The sequence below is a fragment of the Penicillium hordei genome (assembly GCF_028827395.1).
Source record: "Penicillium hordei strain IBT 12815 chromosome Unknown utg000004l_segment0_segment0, whole genome shotgun sequence".
In the NCBI taxonomy this organism is placed as follows: domain Eukaryota; kingdom Fungi; phylum Ascomycota; class Eurotiomycetes; order Eurotiales; family Aspergillaceae; genus Penicillium; species Penicillium hordei.
The window spans coordinates 3,532,802-3,551,869 of record NW_026623145.1 but is presented as its reverse complement, the minus strand read 5'-3'; the positions used below and the strand labels follow the sequence as shown (position 1 = coordinate 3,551,869).

Sequence of the window (19,068 nt, the reverse complement as noted above, 5' to 3'; positions counted from 1 at the left end):
CCGCCCGCGCCGCGATTATGTCATATTTCAGAAAACGACAGCCCTAAGTATTTAAGCAGCAAAGATAACGACCTGGGAAATTCTATTAACTATCAAGCAAAAAGAAACTTCATTTGAGAATTCATTCTTCGAAACTCCTACCAAAATGGCTCCCATCCACGTTGGCGCTCTGCTCTTCGATTACCAGACAATCGACGTGATCGGACCATACGATCTACTCAATTCCGCGAGCAAGACGCTCATGGAGGGAATCAGTCGATACACGCACGTGGATCCGAAAGTTATAGCAAAGGCGCCCGAATTTGTCTTCCACCATATCGGCGAGACCCTAGAGCCAGTACGCCTGCTTACAAGCTTTGTAACAATGGTTCCCACAGACGCTGCAGATGACGTCCCGGAGTTGGATATCCTCATCGTGGGTGGGGATAGTCCTGCGAGAAGCAGTCTCCCTCCGAAGTTGCAGGACCTTATTCGTCGCCATGCTGCCTCTGGAAAGCTACTGTTTACGACCTGCACCGGCGCTGCAGTTGTTGCTGCCACCGGCGTTCTGGATGGTAGGAGGGCTACAGTCAATAACCTCGAGTACAATTGGACTAAAGAGAAATACCCGAATGTCAAGTGGACGAAGGAGAAGAAGTGGATTATTGATGACAATATTTGGACTGGGAGTGGAGCTGTGGCGGGGATGGATATGGTTGCCCACTGGATCAAAGAGAATTTTGGACTGGATGTTCTTATTCAGGCGGGATTATCGCTTGATTATGAACCGCGGGATGTTGATGGACTTTTCAATGTGCTGCCTCAGCGATACGATTCGACTGGGAACAAGATCTCCACCCATGTCTTTCCCGATGAGATCTGAAATGTTGCTATGCTGAAGCTGCAGTTTGGCAGGCTTGAGGGCTGGGGCATGGATAACTTGTCAAGTCTCTGCAGATGATGAACCCGTCATGCTAGAAAATGTGTCCATAAACAGAAGATCACCCCAAAGCTTCTCATCTTCTATTTTCTGGACTTCCGTAGAAATGGCGTTTTGTAGTGTGGGCTGATCCGGAGCCTGGGCGACGTGGCGGTTCGAATACCGCAACGCAGGGCAGCGGTGCGGCCTTCGAGTAGATGAGGCTATGGGTTTTGAAGCCCCAAGCTCGTGATGCGCACGGTTACTATCACGAACCTGGGCGAAATTCTCTTTTGCTAATGCATAGGAATCTTTCACACTTCCTAGGATCTCAGGCAGCATTGAAAAGAGACTCTTGGTGGGTATTTGCCTGTCTGGCGATGGCTTGATAGACTGTAGGTTAGACAACAATGTGTCAAGGTATTCCTGTAGATCCACAGATTGATGTGCGATCTCCCTGTCCCATTCAGGTACTTCTGGCAGTCCCACAGACAGCCTGTACAGCACAAATACCGCCAAAATGACCTGATACCACGCGGAAATTGGCAAGCTAGTATGCTCCGCAGCGGGAATGGCGAAGAACAAATCAAGATAACCCTTGGTAGAACTGACGCATTTGACTAAGTTGCTGATGACTATCGGAGATGTAGATGATATGGTGAAACCTTGCTGTGCTTTTGGAGGCGGTGGCCTTCTCTGCCCGTAGCAATATACCAACCCCATTTCTTGAATCCGAATCTTGACGGCATGATAGCTGTTTATTAGCAACACTAGGAATTTCCAATCAGCTAAAGAGGAAGCCCAGAGCTTGGGAGGGCCCTACACGTGTTTTGAAGATCAGTCGATAGAGACGACCACCATTCTTCTAACCGGGTAGTGAATCGTTCAGCATGAATGTACAGCCGAGTTCCATGAATGCCTTCGGACCGGTAAGTCTCGCAGACTTCCTCTGTAAACTGTAACACTTTCGTCACTGGGTATATCATGAAGTCTGTATCGAATTCTGGCTGTTTTTGCAGCATCATAGCGCATCGAAGCATTGCCTCGTGAAATTGGAGGTTGTTGGGCTTTCCTGAAGACATTGATATTCTATCCAAGTCAGCTTAAGCCAATTGCTGCTTGTTTGGGGAATCGAATCTTACATGCTAGACATGTAATAGCAGCCCAGATAAGCCCGGCATGCTTCCCGGATATAATCATCACCCAGCTCGGTTCGCTCCTCAAGCAAGTTGGCAGCCTCTTGATCAAGGCGAAGGTCAATGACCATACTGATTGCGATTTGTAAATACTGGTATGTTTGTTGACTCCCTGGAACAAAATGGAAATGGAACCTGACATTGATGAGCTTGCCGGTACCTCCGATGCCGACGAAATAGAAGGCAGTGTGGGAACTGAGATCTTACCAGGCAAGATGGACAAGTAATCCCTGGAGCAGATCTAGATCTTTCTCGCCAGCTATAATGACCCGCTGACTGAGAGATTCTTTAAATTGTCTAATCAGAGCGTCTTGAAGATGACAGTACTTTGATGAAGCAGCAACAACAACTGCAAGCAATAGGAAGGGGCGATCTTCAGCCATCGACGCAGCATTCCAGGTGCCTGAGAGCCGCACAAATGGGAAATAGAATGCCATACCGCGGAACCTGTCTAGAAGATGCTCTAGGACGACAGGACTGAGCCCTAAGTCGGTGATCCACGCGGCGTCCATTGCAGTGGGTGCATCCCAAGACTTTTCTAGGGTATTTTCGGTAGTATCCTGATTTTCGCTGGACCCCAGACCTTCGCTCAATTCAGGACCAGCCAAGTATCCTTCGCTCATCCATTCAGTTGTTGGATGTAGACTGTCGCTGAAATATTCAGGAATTAAAGCCAGCCCATCATCCGGATTAACGGGGGGTTCGACTCCACTAATGGGTGCGCTGGAGCGCGACAGAAGACCGATGATATTGGTGAGCTTAGATTCAAGATCAACCAGTCTCCTTCATCCTCTCCCTGTCAGCAAAAGTAAACTCTTGAGTAGAGCGTTCTCCACGGTCACGTACGGTTTCGCTCGTGAGACTCGAGCTCGCTGTCTCGGCTCTGAAGTTACGCATTGAGAGTTTGATCTGGTACATCTACTCAAATTAGCTAGAGGGGAAGTGTAGGGTCCCAGATGTAACACCCACTTGGTACAAGGCTGTCCTTCCTCGGGTCGAATACATTTGACCTTGAGGACGCGGCATTTTTCGCATGCTAGTGCCACGCTCTTCGGCTGACACGATGAGTCCGTCGAGATTGCGTTATCCATCGTCACTCACATATATATTCCGTGATCTCAATGTTACAAGCTCGAAAAATGATTGCGCTAATATAGTTTGAAACACCGCCAAATCTTCCAATCTGACCTCATGCATTCCAGCTGACAAATCGGGTGAACACTAAAACAGAAAGGGAACCCCATTTCACGCGTAAAGTCCAATATGGATATACCTATCTAGGTACACCTGATAGATCTGCTTACTTTAAAGGAATGTTGAGCGGATTTTTCACCTCAAATCTACGCAATTCCACTCTTCCTGCAATTAATGAATTGCATGCTTATTCTTGCTTATTCTGGCCCAGCCACAGCCAATAAAATCACTGATGTATACACCTATGTCCAATAACGCTCTAACTTTGGACATCCAGAGCTGCCACACAAACGAAGACAATCATCAGAGCTCAACATCCGAGAATGTTTGAAAGTGCTACATGGCTTTCATGGAAAGGCGCAAGAAGTTCAACATTCGGATTCTAAACCATCTGAGACACTTATTGATGTCTTTATGCTTGTGATTTGATATGGCTTCTAATTGGATGTCTTTTCAGAAGGTGAGTATCCGTTCATGCTATTTCAACGAAAGGCCAATAGACCTAGCTATCTATCCGCTCATCTATTAATTCCCCAGGGACTACAGGTGCTACGCCCTTTCCCACCAATGGCAAAAATACCTCATCGACTATCTCTTAGGCATATATCTAAATCTAGCACACTAAACTATTTATACCATGCTTTGATTTGATTGTGGGCGAAGAAAAAGTCCGAGGCATCCGAGAGAGGATGAGGGCAATTCGGGGCTTTGGCCATTTATCCGTTAGGACTTTTGTACTTTCCTCTGGTACTTCGAGCGCTTTCCCCAGGTGGATGTATTACTATATCCCACGTGTTTGCTCGATGCGTTGTTTGCCAACCCCCTGTCACCTCCTACCCCGCCAGGGTTTTGACAACGCATCCTCTTCTATCACCTTCCCTTTAAATATTTCTCATCTGGCAGTTGAAATCCTTTCTTCTTGTCCTTTCCTTACGTTTCTTCAGTACCCAATACGGCTTGGAACCACCTGGCCTTTCTGTCACCAGCATGGATACCCACGACGTCTCCGATGTTCCGGAGTACTTGAGATATCTTCAAGTACATAAGCGAAATCTGAAGAAGGCGCAAGCCCTCAAGGGCCGTCCAGCAAAATCCCCAAAGTCCAAAGATGAGATCTTGATGCAGTTCATGTTTCGACAAATGATGAATACGAAAGCCCCCGCTAATCCGATGAATATCCGATCTTCATTTCTGCCACCTGCCTACCCCCCATGCCATACTCCTTTCAGCAAGTTGAGGAAGGTTATGATCAAAAACCTGTGTCTTGAAACTCATCATAGGGAACGGTATCTCCTCATAAGAACGGTCACTCCGGCAGATACGATGACCGCCGTGATGGCCATCGTAGAAGATGAAGATAGGAATGTTCTTATGCTGCAGCTCTACAATCAAGAGCTGGAGCTGTCGAATTCACACAGTCTCAGGGAGGGCACGGTGCTTGTTGTGAAAGAACCATATGTGAAAGTAATGGCAGACGGAGACTACGGGATTCGAGTGGACCATCTCTCGGACGTCTGGTTTGTCCCCGATTTTGACGAGCTGGTTCCCTTATCCTGGAGGGAACGTGTGACGCAGATTGATGAGAGCGCATCTTCTTGGAAGGTGAAAGCAAGTGAGCATTTCAATCAGGGTGATTATCGTTCGGCAATCCTATGGTAGGCTGCAAAATATGGCTGTGTTTGAAAGGGGATGCTGAGAATAATTTAGCTATTCAAAGACTCTGGACTCCCATCCGTCGCCAGAATTGGTGGTAATAGCGCAGCTCAACCGTGCCCTTTCCTTTTTGAAAAGCTACCGCTTTGACGCGGCGCTGAAAGATGTGGAGCATGTGCTGCAAGTATCAGAGCTATCAGAAAAAGGTCTCTTTAGGAAGGCTCAAGCCCTGTATCAACTTCAAAGGTTCAAAGAATCATGTGAAGTTCACGCAATACTTGCAGAGAAGTATCCAGATAACACCCAGGCCGCACATGAGTATTCACGAGCATCTGCTCGTCTTGTGGAGCAGGACAGTGGGAAATACGAGTTTAGGAAAATGATACTGGAGGCCAAGAAGCGTCGGCCCCCGACGCTTGACCGCGCCACCTACATTGGTCCTGTGACTATCAAGCAGACTCAATCTCATGGGAGAGGGCTCTTCACAACAGAAACGGTGAAGGCAGGCGACCTTCTGCTCTGCGAAAAGGCATTCGCTCACGCTTTCCACGACGAAGATACCTCGCAAGATCTCCGTCTGTTACTCAATGTCGACATGGACAAAGCTACGATTGGTACTCAAGCAGAGCTTATTGGATTGATTACTCAGAAGCTGTATAAAAATCCGTCCATGATCCCAGACTTTGTCGATCTTCATCATGGCACATACAAATCAGAGGATGTCCTAGAAGTGGACAGCATACCCATCGTAGATACGTATGTCACTGCGTTCCCATCTTGGTACCAAAGCTAATACCTCCAGGTTTCTGGTTGAGAGAATAATTCTCCTAAACGCTTTTGGGTGCCCACTTTCTTCTCGTGAGAGTCACATAGGCTGTATGAAAAGGGACGATGATACAGCCAATAGGCAATTCCACTCCTCTGGGGTCTGGTCAGTAGCATCATATATTAATCACTCTTGCCTGAGCAATGCTCGCCGCTCTTTTATTGGAGACATGATGATCGTTCGTGCTTCACGGGACCTGCCGCCTAACACTGAAATTACCTTCTGGTACAAATCACCTATGTCCCGTGATCCAAAAGAATTTCCCGTCAACCTACAGCACTGGGGCTTCAAGTGCGATTGCATATTATGCCAGGAAACACGAAGTACTAGCAGCAGTGTTCTATCAAACCGAAACAGAATTTCGGCCGACCTTCGAAGATTATTTAAGACATCCAGAATGAACTTACGAGAGATTGAAGACAGAATTTCCAACCTCGCAAGCATCTATTCTCGACCAGCTTCTGAAGTCCCTCACCTTACACTTGATATGCCTTATCTATCTCTCGCTGCGATCTATGCTTCATCCCGAAAACAGGAAAAGAGTGTGGAATTTGGATTGAAGGCCCTCGAGTCACTTGGCTTCGTTATCGAAGGTGGAAATCTTCCTCATGTCTCAAATGCTCCATTGGTTGTTAAAAAATGGGGGCTGATGGATGTTGGCGTTGTTGGTTGTTGGATGATTTTGTTCTTCGCATATCGAGAACTCGCACCAACTCTCGCGTCCCAGGCCGAGGGATATGCTAGAGTCTCCTACAAAATCTGCGTTGGTGAAGATGAGACCTTTGATAAGACATACAGCAGTCTATCGGATCGGGCTGATGGCTTTCTGACGACTGCAAAGTAAGGTCATAACACGTTGCCTGCAAATTTTTAGACTTATTGCACGGCCGAAGCAGTACGCCGCTGGAGCATAAGCCAAGCTAGTTTGAAGAAGGGATTTTCTTTCGATATGTCTTTATCTATGCGGATTTGAAGAAACGATTGATAAGCGTAACTGGATTGTACTCAGAATGTCATTTCTTTGATCAAGTACATCCCACACCACCCTGTAGAAAGGCAACATGTTCAAAGCATTATTCAGAGTGTGACCATATGGAATACAGTTCAGATTTAGGTGTATATCAATTTTAAGGCGCTATGGAGTTCTGTAAGTGCGTGTGTCTGTTGTATCTTTAACTAAAGGATTACTACTCCGCCTCGCCGCTCTCTTCAGCCTCTCGCCAGGGCACTCTTTTACCCTCAATAGTCTTCACCCGAATATTCAGCCCATACAGCAGCCCTTTAAGTTTAATCCAAGTCCATACCAGAAGGATTAATTTCTTTTTTCATTTTTTTTTTCATGTGCCGATCTTTCCTCCGGTGTCAAATCCAAGCCTCAGAACCTTCTGTTCGGGGCTGAGTATAGAATTACCCCACAGTCTTGGCAATCAGGGGACCAAGCTTACTGATTACGAAGGACATGCTATGAGATCATCATCAAAAACAACCAATAATGGATTTTCGATGATTAAGCCGCGGGTGCATGGTCTGTTCTCTGATATGTAGTTCGAAGGCGACAGCAGTCTGTCAATACAGGCGAGCTTGCGAGGCGATTATGTTGTTGGGCGCTGCATATGTAGGGTTGGCCCCCACGGGTATTTACACGGGTTGTATAATCTTGGCGATGATCCATATCGTGGCGGAGTCATTCAAGATGCCCGTGTGGGGCCTGGTTTTCGAACGACACAAGCTTCCGGTGACAATAAATACCCCTCGGTTTCCTGGTCTTGAGATCGTCACATTTTCAACAATCCACCAAGCTTCTAAACTCCTTCTCCTTTTAAGACATGGGTTTTATCAACAGTGGCCGTTCTTCAGGTGATGGCTATAGTCTCATCAAAGCTGCATCCAAGTGCGTTCTTCAAGTCTCACACCCATGGTTATCACTCATACTCATATATCTTCCACTAGGGCCTATGCTGAACAGGAGGAGCAGAAGCAGAAGCAGAGGGAAAGTCTCCAACCCGCTTCCCAAAGGCTTCGACATGCTTCCCAGCAACAGTTCTATCTTGATAACAAGCGCCGAATGGGCTATAAGGATAGTAGCCAAAAAAGCGACCCTCATATCCACTCATCTTACCCTCTACATGGGTCTCGCTCAAACCACGACAGCAATGTGAACCAGTCTAAGCCACAAGCACAATCCAAATCGACCCACCAGCCGTCAATGTGCCGTACAACTACAAAGACCATGGATGACCCTCCACCATACGATCCTTCACCACAGGCACAAACCCAGTCGACTCACCAGCCGTCAATGTGCCGTACAACTACAAGGACCATGGACGACCCTCCCCCATACGACCAGAGCCACCCATACGAAATGCAGGTAGATGGTAAGGTTGGATCAGATCAAGAATATTCCAAATCAAAATAGAAGGGTATAGCTTGTATTAAGTGTGGTAGCCGTCTACGAGGGGGCTTTGGATTCGATCGGTTTACATTACATTGCAGGTTCTGCTAGATTCACTAGAGACCCCTGAGACCTTTTAAGTCGATTACAATTGAAATATTGTGAGCGGAATAAATTGAATTGATTTAATTGTATTCTACTCTATTGTCCAGGATCGGAAATAGTTATCTGGCATGGGGTGATGACATGGCTGTGTCGGTTAAGCTTCTAATATATTCCTGTGTACTTTCACGAAATAAGAACTTGAAAGAAAATCAATAGTATCAACGTACCGCAATTTTAGCCATTGTGGCTAAGATAAGCGGTCTATGGCCAGAATAATTTTCAATAATATCAGCCTTTTCCTAATCCAGAGAGTACTAAAAGGACTACCAGAAGGACTTGAGGCCATGTGAATGACTATTGTACTTTTATAAAGGAAAGAATATTTAGGAATATTTAAGAATATTTAAACAATTCCATTGTTCGTGCTGCAATATGACTGGATCGGGTACTTAGCTCGGGAAATTGTGGGAATTACTATCTTCCCCTTCCGATCTTCTCTACTTCTCTTCTCCGTCTTACCTACATTTACCATCAATTCGGTTGGCTATGCCAAGCCATCGGATTGGTAAAGATAGCCCCGTCCCCCAGAGAAGGCGAGATGGCTGCACAGAATGCCGACGCAAAAAAGTCAAAGTAAAAAATTTCTTGCTAGCCAACTGAACGTCGCTAATAAAATGTCTAGTGTGACCTGAAGAAACCTATCTGTTCGCGCTGCACGCGGTTTCCCAAAGAATGCAAATACGACATCAATATCATCAACCAGAATGTAGTTACCCACATATGGCCAGGTGAAGGGAATCGCCACAATGAGAGCGTCAGCCAAAGCCTAAACCCTATTGCTCACCAGCCTATTCTAAACTTATCACCATTTCTATCATCAAAAGAATCTCAATTTTTCATGCACATCTTCAACACCGAAACCGCCCCGCGGCTGTTCCCCGCAGCTCCACTCTTCCTGCAAAGAATCATTGCAAGTTCCCTAGAGACACCCCATCTTCTCTATGCCCTCCTCGCATCTGCCTGCAGTCACCACAGCCGACTTGTCCAAGACACAGGACCAAAGTCAAAGGTATCCTGCTTGAGGTTCACGAACTTGTCAATTTCTAGTCTGCGATCAGCTCTCAGAGAAACGAATGCAACACTGACAGCTGAGACTGTGACAACAGCCATGGCTCTGTGCACTAATGATGTGTGCAATGGGAATATGCAGACATGGCGTACTCATCTTGGTGGGGTAATGCGTCTTTTGGGTGCCTTTTTGGATACTCAAGGAACACCGCGAATTGCTGATCCTTACATTCAATGTTTGGTCAAATGGTTTACAACAATGGATGTTCTCGCCGGATTATCGGGATTGAGCACTAGTGGTGTAATGAGCTCTGATACAGGGCTACTGGATAGGTCTTTTGATCTGTTGACCCCGCATGTCGACGATATATGTGGATACTCCTTGCAGTTGGCTCCGCTGCTTGCACGGCTATCTCAATTGGTGCAACGCCAATGTAACACTGGGCCTGCAATGCAACAAGGCGTCTTAGAAGAATCCCGAAAGCTTGAGATTGAGATTTTTTCCCTTGTTGAGTGCAGTGTTTCTGGTGGGGATTCCCTTGAGCTGCAGAGTACGCATCTTGCCTTTGTACACTCCGCTCTACTACACCTCCATCGCCGAGTCCAATCACTCCCAAGAAACCACGAGTCGGTGAAAGAGGATATCAGGAAAGTCATAGCCGCAATAGAAGACATCCCACCGTTCTCTTCGGCGAATATCTTGATCCTTTGGCCCATATTCAGTGTTGGCTGTGAAACCGACGATACCAAGGAACGTGAATTTATCTACAACCGGATGGGCGACATGCAAAGTCTTGGGATGGGAAATTTTACAAGAGCACGAGAGCTTCTGAGTACATTTTGGGCATCCGAGACAACCTTGTCCTGGGATATGTATTTCGCGAATCTTGGATTAGAACTGGTTCTATTCTAAGAAGCCCTCAGCAAGCCCTCTGAGCGTACTATGTTTCCCCTAGATGTTTAGGGAAGCGCTGCAACCTGCAAAATACCCATGAATTATTACATTTCCCATTTAGTCTACCTTTGACTATTAACTCTCCAGCAGCGGTCGAAAAGGATGTCCAGGGGATTTGATAACAGCAAATCAATTGAATTACGAATGGATTGAGTGCGGTGATCAGAAATTCCCACTCGTTTACCCTGCTTTATCTCGTTTCTTTAGCGGAACATGGCATTAATACTGTTGGTGCGTGTGGCTTAAGTATTGTTAAGTTCTAAGCGGACAGGAAGCCCTATTCTACATACCCTATGGTCGTATGTACTGGAGAAAGCGAGGAAGGAAATGATAAGTAAAGCAAACGCCTGATTATTATCTACACACCCAAAGCCAGCGGCAGCTTCTCATACTCATCACGCATGAACTGTCTCAGAGTGTTCAATCCATCAACTATCACATGGCTGTCCTGGACATAGCCTAACCTCACATATCCGCGGAAGTCCACACCACCTCCGAAGCACTGGCTTCCAGGGACCAGCATAACACCGGTCATTTCCTGGAGTCGCTGGCAGAACACGACATCGTCAATTGCCCTGCCTTTCCTGTCAACAAACTTGATGAATGCAGTCGTTCCGGCTTTCGGCTTTGTCCACTTCATAGCCCAGTTGTACTCTTCGATGAATGCCTCAAGGACATCAAGATTCTGCCGAGACAGGCTAAGATTGCGCTGCAACAGGTTTTCCACGCACGGACTGGACAATGCGTGAGCTGCCACACTATCATCGATTTGGCCAACCGAGATCAGAGTGTAATGACGAGCAGAGGCACAAGCTTCGATAATCTCAGGATTCGGCGAAGCAATCCACCCCAATCGGATACCGGCCAAGCTGAAAGCTTTGGACATGGAACCCGTTGCAATGACATTCTCATATCCAAATTCAAGAATCGACGGAGGAATGTCTTGATCTGAGTCAAGAGAATGGAACAGTGGTCGATAAACCTCATCAGAATGAATCAGGATACCATGCTCGCGCGCGATGTCAACAATCCCCTGCAACTCCTCACGACGAAGAATCGCACCAGTGGGATTCTGGGGGTTGCTACAGACTTCAATCAGTACACATCCAATCCAGTAAATAAACCACCACGATCCACACATACTTCAAAATAATCATCTTCGTGTTCGGCCTAATCAAAGACTTCAACTCCTCCAAATCCATACTCCACCCATTCGCCTCATCCGACCGCCACAGACTAATCTCTGCCCCGAAAGACTCAGGAACAGAGTATAATTGCTGATAGGTTGGATACTGACAAATAACATGATCCTCCGGCCCGACATGAGTATAAAGCGCCAAGAAATTAGCCTGGATGGCACCGTTTGTGACGAGGACTCGATCAGCAGAGACAGGCCGGGTCTCAGGAGTTCCAGATTGCGAATACAAGTTCGCAATGTTGGTTCTCAGTGCCTCGGATCCCGGGATCGCGCCGTACACCTGCTTCTGCGCGTAGTCCACCAGGTCCTTTTTCGGGGACAGGGCTAGTAGGTCGTTGAGTGAGATGGATGCGCAGCATGTTTCCGCGAGGTTGTGCTTCGCACTGGTTTCGTAGAGGTCCATCCACTTCTAGATGTTAGTTCCTGTGTAACTAGGTAGATGATTGGTTTGGGGGTTGGGTTGGGATGGGGTTTGAGGGTTGCTTACTTGCTCCACGGCGAACGCGTTGACTCGGACCATTTTGGGATGGGATTGATATGACGAAGTGGAGAGTTTGAAAAATGAAAGAGGATGAAGAATTGTGACACTCAGATAACGGATTTTAAGGATATTATATACATCGCACCTTGTATTGTTGGAGTCTAGATGTGGATGATGTGATTGGCTGGATCGCATATGTGGCCCAATTAGGCAATATTGGGGCCCTGATCCACCGGACCGCAAAGTTGGTACATATTGGTAGACATCTCTGGTAATATACAGAAAATTGGTCTGCACATTTCAAGCCTGTTCCGCCTTTTTCCGCTGTCTATCTACAATTCTCCAGAAAGGGAAGAAAAGGTTCAGGAAAAAAAGGCATCTTAAAAAGACTACCGAAACGAAAGACTACCAGAAAGACCATCAAAAAGACATGACAAGGCCGCATAAGCAGCCAAATAAACTTGTTTTTGCCTCAAGTGGAATATAATGTCGTGCAAAGATTGGACAGATCGCCTCCATTGCCTAGTTTGATTCTTGGCAGTCTAACGACAGGTTTGTTTCTGGCCCGCCACGGAGGCTCATTTGCATCTTATTATAATATCATACACTAGGCTCAATAAATATCTGCACATTAACCTGACTCATGACTGTTCTCTTCCTCCTCCAGGATCGTCGAGTAGGGCAATAACTTGTGATCCTCCGTCTGCGCTTCTAGATAGTCGAATGATGGATGCTGGCATTCAGAATACAGAAGCTCCCGTTTCACACGAGGCCGCTGTGGCTCATCTGACTCTTCAATTTGTAGGAACTGTGATACGGTGCTGCCGGTGAAATTTAGGATCATTCCTATAGTAACCCCGACGAGCACTGCCCCGGTCATGAAATAGATGAATGCCTGTTAGAGCTCAGTAAATGCTACCACCAAAGAGCTACGGTATGGAGGCGTGGAATAGCAGAGATGACTGTCTCACAACATACCTCTAACTTAATGAAGATACGCAATGGAAGCAGTGTCAGGTACAAGACGACATGTCCAATGTAGATCACTGGCGATGCGAGGAAGAGAAGTGTTGACAATAAGTAGGACAGTAATTGAATTGTCAAGCCAAGAATGAGCGACAAAGGGTATTTTAGAATCGATACCCAGCCCATGGTTATTATGTAGGTATGTAGGTATGTAGCAAATCAATCTATGCATCTCGACTCTGTTATGATATCCAGTAACACGCGCCGGCCAACTGCAAAGCCCTAAGCCCTATGCTACCGTATTGGGCTTCCGGCGTCATCGGCGTGTACCTAGACAATGTGAGTACGTCAATCGAGTTTGATTACTGCCCACTGCCAATCCTGTCAATCCTGACTTTTAGCTGGTATCGGAAGTGTCTTTCTCCAGCCTGCCACTGTGACTTAGTTCGACCCTCCTCTTTTCCCAACTCCCAGCAAAAAGTTCGGCCCAAAGTCATCACGCCTTTCCCCGCCTTCGATGGGCAACAACCCTTCCAAAGGCCCGGTGGGCGACGCGCACCACACCCATGCCCACCACAGCTCTACAAGCGATCGAAAAGTCTCCCGTCGATCCTCCCTCAACACAATCGCGGTTCCGAAGGCCACCGCGGCCGATCCTTCGGCCACAAAGGAGACAGCCGCTGGGCACTCGGCAGCATACCAAGGGTCCGTGCAAGAGCGCCTACAATCCCGAAATGTCCCCGAATCTTCACCAAAGAACATAGAGAAGGCTCCGCCACAAGATGCACGTCGAGTCGAGCCCTCCCCGATCAAGGACATCCCATCTCGCGACCACTCCAACCCGGTCCAGGTCCCGGTCTCGCGCCATGTCCCGGGGCGCGATCCTGTGGCACCATCGGCCCCGCCCCTCAACTCGTACTATAGCGCATCGGCACACCTACAACATCCCCCACGCTTGCCATTGCCAATTGGTGATGCCAACACCACTCCTGGATCGCCCGTCGCCGGCCCTGAAGACTCGCATATCCAGTCGCTCCCCGCGGATCGACTCTTGGATGAACAGATGGATATGAGTACTCTAGCTTCAGGTCATACGACTATTGAAGAAGAGGAGTTTCTTGATGAGCTCCAGCCATACACCATCAGCGGCGCGGGCAAGGCCGTCCCGGTCGTTATCGAATGGACAGCGCCTGCTCAGAAGGTCTATGTTACTGGTACTTTTGTTAACTGGGAGAAGAAGTTCCGCCTGCAGAGAAGGTTGGTTATTGCATGATTGGGATATCCGAAACTCTACTAACCCTCGATAGTGAAAAAAATCCGTCCGTTATGTCCACTACTCTGAACCTTCGACCTGGCACACACCACTTGAAATTCATTGTCGATGGAACAATGCGCGCTGCGGATAACCTTCCCACAGCCGTCGACTTTACTAATCATCTGGTCAACTACATTGAAATCAGCGCAGATGATGCTCATGACAAGGACTCCACCATTCAGCCGGGAGCCCCTCCTCCACACACCGTACCGGATTCCTCTAAACAGGAACCAGGGGATAGCGAGGACCACCCTCTAGAAAAGGAAGAAATCGAGGAAGAGGTGCCACCCGGTGATTTCGGTGATGCCATTCCTCAATTCCTCGCCGATCTAGATAAGGAAGAAGATAGTCCGGCCTATGTCCAGGCTGCCAATGTCATTGGAGATACGGCTACCCCTCCCAGTCTACCTCTCTTCTTGGGTAAGTCAATTCTCAATGGCACGACTCCCATGAAAGACGATAGCAGTGTTTTGAACTACCCGAACCACACTGTCCTGAATCACCTTGCCACGAGCAGTATCAAAAACGGTGTCCTGGCTACAAGCGTGACAACCAGGTATAGAAGAAAAGTAAGTCACTGCTCTATACACTTTTCGTGAATTAACTAACCTCGTTCTGCAGTATGTAACGACTATTTTGTACAAACCGACTGGCGATATCACAGAATGAGCTATGTCCAAACATATAGGCCGTTTTCAGTTGCATGCATACATTTTTTACCGAATACTGCCTCGGCCATGCTGTGGTCTATCCGATTTGCAGAGACAAACAGATTTACAAGAAATTTCCTGACTTGTTCGACTCATCGGCCCTTGCCAGTCTGCGTTCTATCTGTCCAGGTGTTCTCGGGTTCCTCGTCCATAACGGCAACTAGATCCCACTACTAGATCACCCAGTCATTGACGACAGCCAACACACATGAATGTGCGTTGAGCAATGCATCTCAGTGAGATCACCATATATTGCATATCTTCTCTGGCGTTACTTTCGTGTTGGGTGTTAGGAAAGAATTTGGGAGTTGACCATGGGCAAATCATACAGCTGTACAGGTGCTTGAACTTATGCAGGAATATTACAAATGTCTGGAAAACCCACTTGAGATAAGTGGTGAATGTTGAATAACTTTTTCCAAATTTATCTAACCGAATTCAAAAAGATATCAGATCTGACTCGCTCAATTCATAACACATGATAGATATACTTTTGGTTCAGACAAGACATTGATTCATATCAATCCCGCCACTTTACAAACACTTCATCTGTACGGAACCGCTGTGTACAAGTACTCTCACTCAAAGGGGTCCGGAACCCGGTCCCGTATGCGAGCATACCAGCCTGTGCAATCATAATGCCGTTATCGATGCAGAACCGCTCATCCGTCGCATAGACACTTCCACCGCGATCCCGTGCCATGATACCCATCATCTCCTGTAAACGCTCATTCGAGCCAACACCACCAACAATAAGAACCTGCTTCGATCCAACATGCGCCATTGCGCGCTCGGTAATCTCAACAAGCATTGAGAAGACAGTTTCCTGGAGGGAGAAGCATAGATCTGCACGTGTAGGCTTGCTTTCCAGTGAATCATCCGCGGAAGTTGTAGAATCAAGGGTTTTCTGCTCATCTTCTCGTGCCTTTTCCTCCCCGCCTAGCCCCCACTGCTTAGCCAGGCCATCAATCGCAGCCAGGATCCCGGAGAATGAACAGTCCATGCCCTTCACGACGTAGGGTAGATCGACTAGCTGCTTTCCTTGCTTCGCTAGTTGTTCAATGTTATATCCTGGTGCCGGGTCGTTGGAGATGTGTAGTGTGCGCGCGAACCGATCTAGACAGTTTCCTACTGCCATGTCGAGGGTCTCGCCGAAGATGCGATAGCGTTGCGAGCTGTATGCGATCACTTGTGTGTTACCGCCAGATACATATAGGACGACTGGGTTTGTTGCGCCTGTGATGAGGCGGCCCATTTCGATGTCTAGAGATTCACATTGTTAGTGGTTTGTTCGAGTTCTAGCTCCAAATAGGAAGCACTGTCGGTGGCTGGTGTGTATTAATACATACGTCCAACACAGTGATTCACTCCAACCAACTCTTTGCCCCAAAGCAAACTCAACATCCGCGCGGCGATCACCACACTCTGTAGCGGGGCACCCATTCCGGGTCCCTTAGTGAAGCAAATGCAGTCCACATCTTCGACAGAGACCTTGGCTTCTTTGAGAGCTTGTTTGACCAGCTTCACAACCCATGATCTGTGATGGCGCGCTGTATCCTTAGGCAGGAAGCCCTCGCCTGGTGGGGAGACATAGGTGTGTCTGATATTGGCGAGGACCTGCGGGGGGCTACCATCCTTGGGATGCAGCATGATGCCAATGCCCAATTTGTTGGCAGAGCCTTCCATGCCAATTGCGATCATGATGGGCGGTATTTCAAGGTATCAATGAGAGAGTATATCGAATGAAATCCAATAAAATCATACGCCATGTATGAGACCCCGGGAGACTATGATTTTCGTTATCGTTATCGGAACTAAAAGCGGCACCCGTCGGTTGGCCCGAACTAAACCCGAGCTACCCTCCTCGACTTTAGTTTGCATACTCTCCCGACTCTCTTCTTCTTTCCCCTCTTCTCCATTATTTTCTTCTTCCCTACTGGTATCCACTTCATTTGTGGCTTCGTTCTACACCCTCCCCCTAATCCTACTTTCCCTTCCAAGGGAATCTCTCTCCCGTCATGTCTTCGACAACCCACTTCCCCGACGCCGAGGGCTTTCAACAACAGTCTGACAACTTCATGTCATGGCTGCAAGCCAGCCCGGGTGTGCAGCTCAACCCCAAGCTCAGACTTGCAGATCTTCGGGCAACTGGAGCTGGACGTGGTGTCGGTAAGTGTCCAAAAAAACTATTCCCCCAACCACACAAAAGCGTCTTCGGAGGCTTCCCAAAAGTGAAGGTTTCATAAATGTTATAATCAGTCTCTAATATATTCCCTGGGCTACAGTGGCACAAAGCAATATCCCGGAAGGTGAAGAACTATTCTCGATCCCCCGCGCCATGGTTCTCACCGTGCAGAACTCGGAGCTGAGGACCCTGCTCGGGGAGAACCTAGAAGAGCAGATGGGTCCGTGGCTCTCCCTGATGCTGGTCATGGTGTATGAATATCTACAAGGAGAAAAGTCGAGATGGGCTCCGTATTTCAAAGTTTTGCCTTCTCGTTTTGACACCCTGATGTTTTGGTCGCCGGCTGAGCTCCAGGAGCTGCAGGCTAGCACCATTATTGAGAAGATTGGTCGGTCAAACGCCGAGGAGTCTATCAGGGATTCCATCGCTCCTATTTTGGCAAAGAGGCCCGATCTCTTCCCGCCTCCTCCCGGTCTTGCGTCTTGGGATGGCGATGCCGGTGACGCTGCCCTCATTCAAGTTGGCCATGTCATGGGGTCCCTCATCATGGCCTATGCATTTGATATCGAAAAGTCCGAGGACGATGACGATGAGGGAGAGGCTAATGATGAGAGCTACATGACTGATGACGAAGAGGAGGAGCTGCTGCCTAAGGGTATGGTCCCGCTCGCAGATCTGCTCAACGCTGATGCGGACCGAAACAACGTGAGTTTGGACATGATATTTTTCTTCAACCTTAATTTTAACCCGCTTTCTTCAGGCTCGTCTCTATCAGGAAGAAGGTGCCCTAGTCATGAAGGCAATCAAGCCAATTCAACAAGGCGAGGAAATCTTCAACGATTACGGAGAGATCCCCCGCGCAGACCTCCTCCGCCGATACGGCTATGTAACCGATAACTACGCTGTCTACGACGTACTTGAACTATCATTGGAAACAATCTGCGAAGCCGCAGGACTTTCGAACGCAGATCCCGAGTCCCAGCCCCGACTTGAGTTCCTCTCAAGCCTCGACATCCTCGAAGACGGCTATGTAATTCCCAGACCCGTCAACACCAATCCGTCTTTGGAAGACATCCTGCCAGCCGAGCTAGTGGTTCTTCTGGCTACGCTGGCTCTCTCCCCAGAGGAATTTAAGCAGCGCGTGTCTAAGGATAAGGCTCCCAGACCAGTCTTGGACGCCAATGCGACCGCTATCTTGATCAGCGCGCTGCAAAAGCGACAGGCGCAATACGCTACGTCTCTGGCCTCTGATCTCCAATTTAGGGCTTCGCTGTCTCCGTTGCCTGAAACTGGTGACGTGGATGAGGCGGCTCGGCGAGTACGGATGGCCTTGCAGGTTCGCATTGGCGAGAAGGAGGTCTTGCAGACGGTCTTGGGCATGCTGCAGCCCGCTACTTCCGGTTCATTGAAACGTTCGGCCAATGGCGATGGTGGTGATTCACGACAGTTCAAGACACAGAGGGTGTGAAAGCCTTTTGCTCTCGCTTCCATTTACTACGGCCGATATCAGTCTGTTCTACTGAACCCCAACAGAACCAAAAGAAAAGTGCTTTTTGCGAGTGATTAAATTGTTTTAGATTTTCTGAATGTTTTTGAGCCATTTTCTTTGCCCTCCCATTCGTCGCTTGCATCATAACTTCGGTTATCCATCATACAAAGGCTGCCCGACACCAGCCAACACCACCGAAATTCGGGAGAAAAAGATAATATGTACACTAACAAATGCAGACGCTCTCAGCCACGAGTGGCTAGCACCTGCGTCGAAACGAGAAAGAGATGTGTGAGAAGAGGTGGGCGGAAACGCGAGAGGGGAAAAAAAGAGAAGTCGGGCATCAAACCAGCCTTTCGCGGCCCGCGGAAATCATCAAAACATGAGGGAGTAATAAAACTACAAGTTTGGTAAAAGGAGAAGGGAAAAAAAGACAG

At 47.9% G+C, this 19,068-nt stretch overlaps 9 protein-coding genes across 9 annotated transcripts; 5 read left to right on the top strand and 4 right to left on the bottom strand.

The window, feature by feature from the left end:
- Nucleotides 1-145: 145 nt before the first annotated feature.
- N7537_008514 (DJ-1/PfpI family protein) lies at nucleotides 146-862 on the top strand (the record flags this gene model as incomplete). The annotated part of the gene is made up of 1 exon (XM_056899569.1): nucleotides 146-862. One exon carries the CDS (start codon nucleotides 146-148, stop codon nucleotides 860-862), a length of 717 nt encoding a protein of 238 aa, XP_056751645.1.
- Nucleotides 863-922: 60 nt separating this feature from the next.
- Nucleotides 923-2,876, bottom strand: N7537_008513 (fungal specific transcription factor domain-containing protein; the record flags this gene model as incomplete). Its single annotated transcript, XM_056899568.1, has 4 exons — nucleotides 923-1,668; nucleotides 1,722-1,987; nucleotides 2,041-2,229; nucleotides 2,302-2,876. Coding segments are annotated over 4 exons (1,776 nt in total), but the record flags the coding sequence as incomplete, so codon positions are not given.
- Nucleotides 2,877-4,275: 1,399 nt separating this feature from the next.
- Nucleotides 4,276-6,611, top strand: N7537_008512 (TPR domain protein; the record flags this gene model as incomplete). The annotated part of the gene is made up of 3 exons (XM_056899567.1): nucleotides 4,276-4,943; nucleotides 4,996-5,697; nucleotides 5,744-6,611. The coding sequence occupies 3 exons, from the start codon at nucleotides 4,276-4,278 to the stop codon at nucleotides 6,609-6,611; spliced, it is 2,238 nt and encodes a 745-aa protein (XP_056751643.1).
- A 982-nt stretch (nucleotides 6,612-7,593) lies between these two features.
- N7537_008511 (transcription factor domain-containing protein) lies at nucleotides 7,594-10,245 on the top strand (the record flags this gene model as incomplete). Its single annotated transcript, XM_056899566.1, has 3 exons — nucleotides 7,594-7,658; nucleotides 7,718-8,147; nucleotides 9,112-10,245. The coding sequence occupies 3 exons, from the start codon at nucleotides 7,594-7,596 to the stop codon at nucleotides 10,243-10,245; spliced, it is 1,629 nt and encodes a 542-aa protein (XP_056751642.1).
- Nucleotides 10,246-10,645: 400 nt separating this feature from the next.
- On the bottom strand, nucleotides 10,646-12,005 carry N7537_008510 (putative aminotransferase; the record flags this gene model as incomplete). Its single annotated transcript, XM_056899565.1, has 3 exons — nucleotides 10,646-11,369; nucleotides 11,431-11,891; nucleotides 11,973-12,005. The coding sequence occupies 3 exons, from the start codon at nucleotides 12,003-12,005 to the stop codon at nucleotides 10,646-10,648; spliced, it is 1,218 nt and encodes a 405-aa protein (XP_056751641.1).
- A 592-nt stretch (nucleotides 12,006-12,597) lies between these two features.
- N7537_008509 (uncharacterized protein) lies at nucleotides 12,598-13,118 on the bottom strand (the record flags this gene model as incomplete). The annotated part of the gene is made up of 2 exons (XM_056899564.1): nucleotides 12,598-12,861; nucleotides 12,945-13,118. 2 exons carry the CDS (start codon nucleotides 13,116-13,118, stop codon nucleotides 12,598-12,600), a joined length of 438 nt encoding a protein of 145 aa, XP_056751640.1.
- Nucleotides 13,119-13,449: 331 nt separating this feature from the next.
- Nucleotides 13,450-14,916, top strand: N7537_008508 (putative Snf1 kinase complex beta-subunit Gal83; the record flags this gene model as incomplete). Its single annotated transcript, XM_056899563.1, has 3 exons — nucleotides 13,450-14,189; nucleotides 14,240-14,816; nucleotides 14,869-14,916. The coding sequence occupies 3 exons, from the start codon at nucleotides 13,450-13,452 to the stop codon at nucleotides 14,914-14,916; spliced, it is 1,365 nt and encodes a 454-aa protein (XP_056751639.1).
- A 561-nt stretch (nucleotides 14,917-15,477) lies between these two features.
- kae1 (O-sialoglycoprotein endopeptidase) lies at nucleotides 15,478-16,658 on the bottom strand (the record flags this gene model as incomplete). Its single annotated transcript, XM_056899562.1, has 2 exons — nucleotides 15,478-16,220; nucleotides 16,307-16,658. The coding sequence occupies 2 exons, from the start codon at nucleotides 16,656-16,658 to the stop codon at nucleotides 15,478-15,480; spliced, it is 1,095 nt and encodes a 364-aa protein (XP_056751638.1).
- Nucleotides 16,659-16,975: 317 nt separating this feature from the next.
- N7537_008506 (ribosomal lysine N-methyltransferase) lies at nucleotides 16,976-18,610 on the top strand (the record flags this gene model as incomplete). Its single annotated transcript, XM_056899561.1, has 3 exons — nucleotides 16,976-17,126; nucleotides 17,243-17,847; nucleotides 17,903-18,610. 3 exons carry the CDS (start codon nucleotides 16,976-16,978, stop codon nucleotides 18,608-18,610), a joined length of 1,464 nt encoding a protein of 487 aa, XP_056751637.1.
- Between the last annotated feature and the right edge of the window lie 458 nt (nucleotides 18,611-19,068).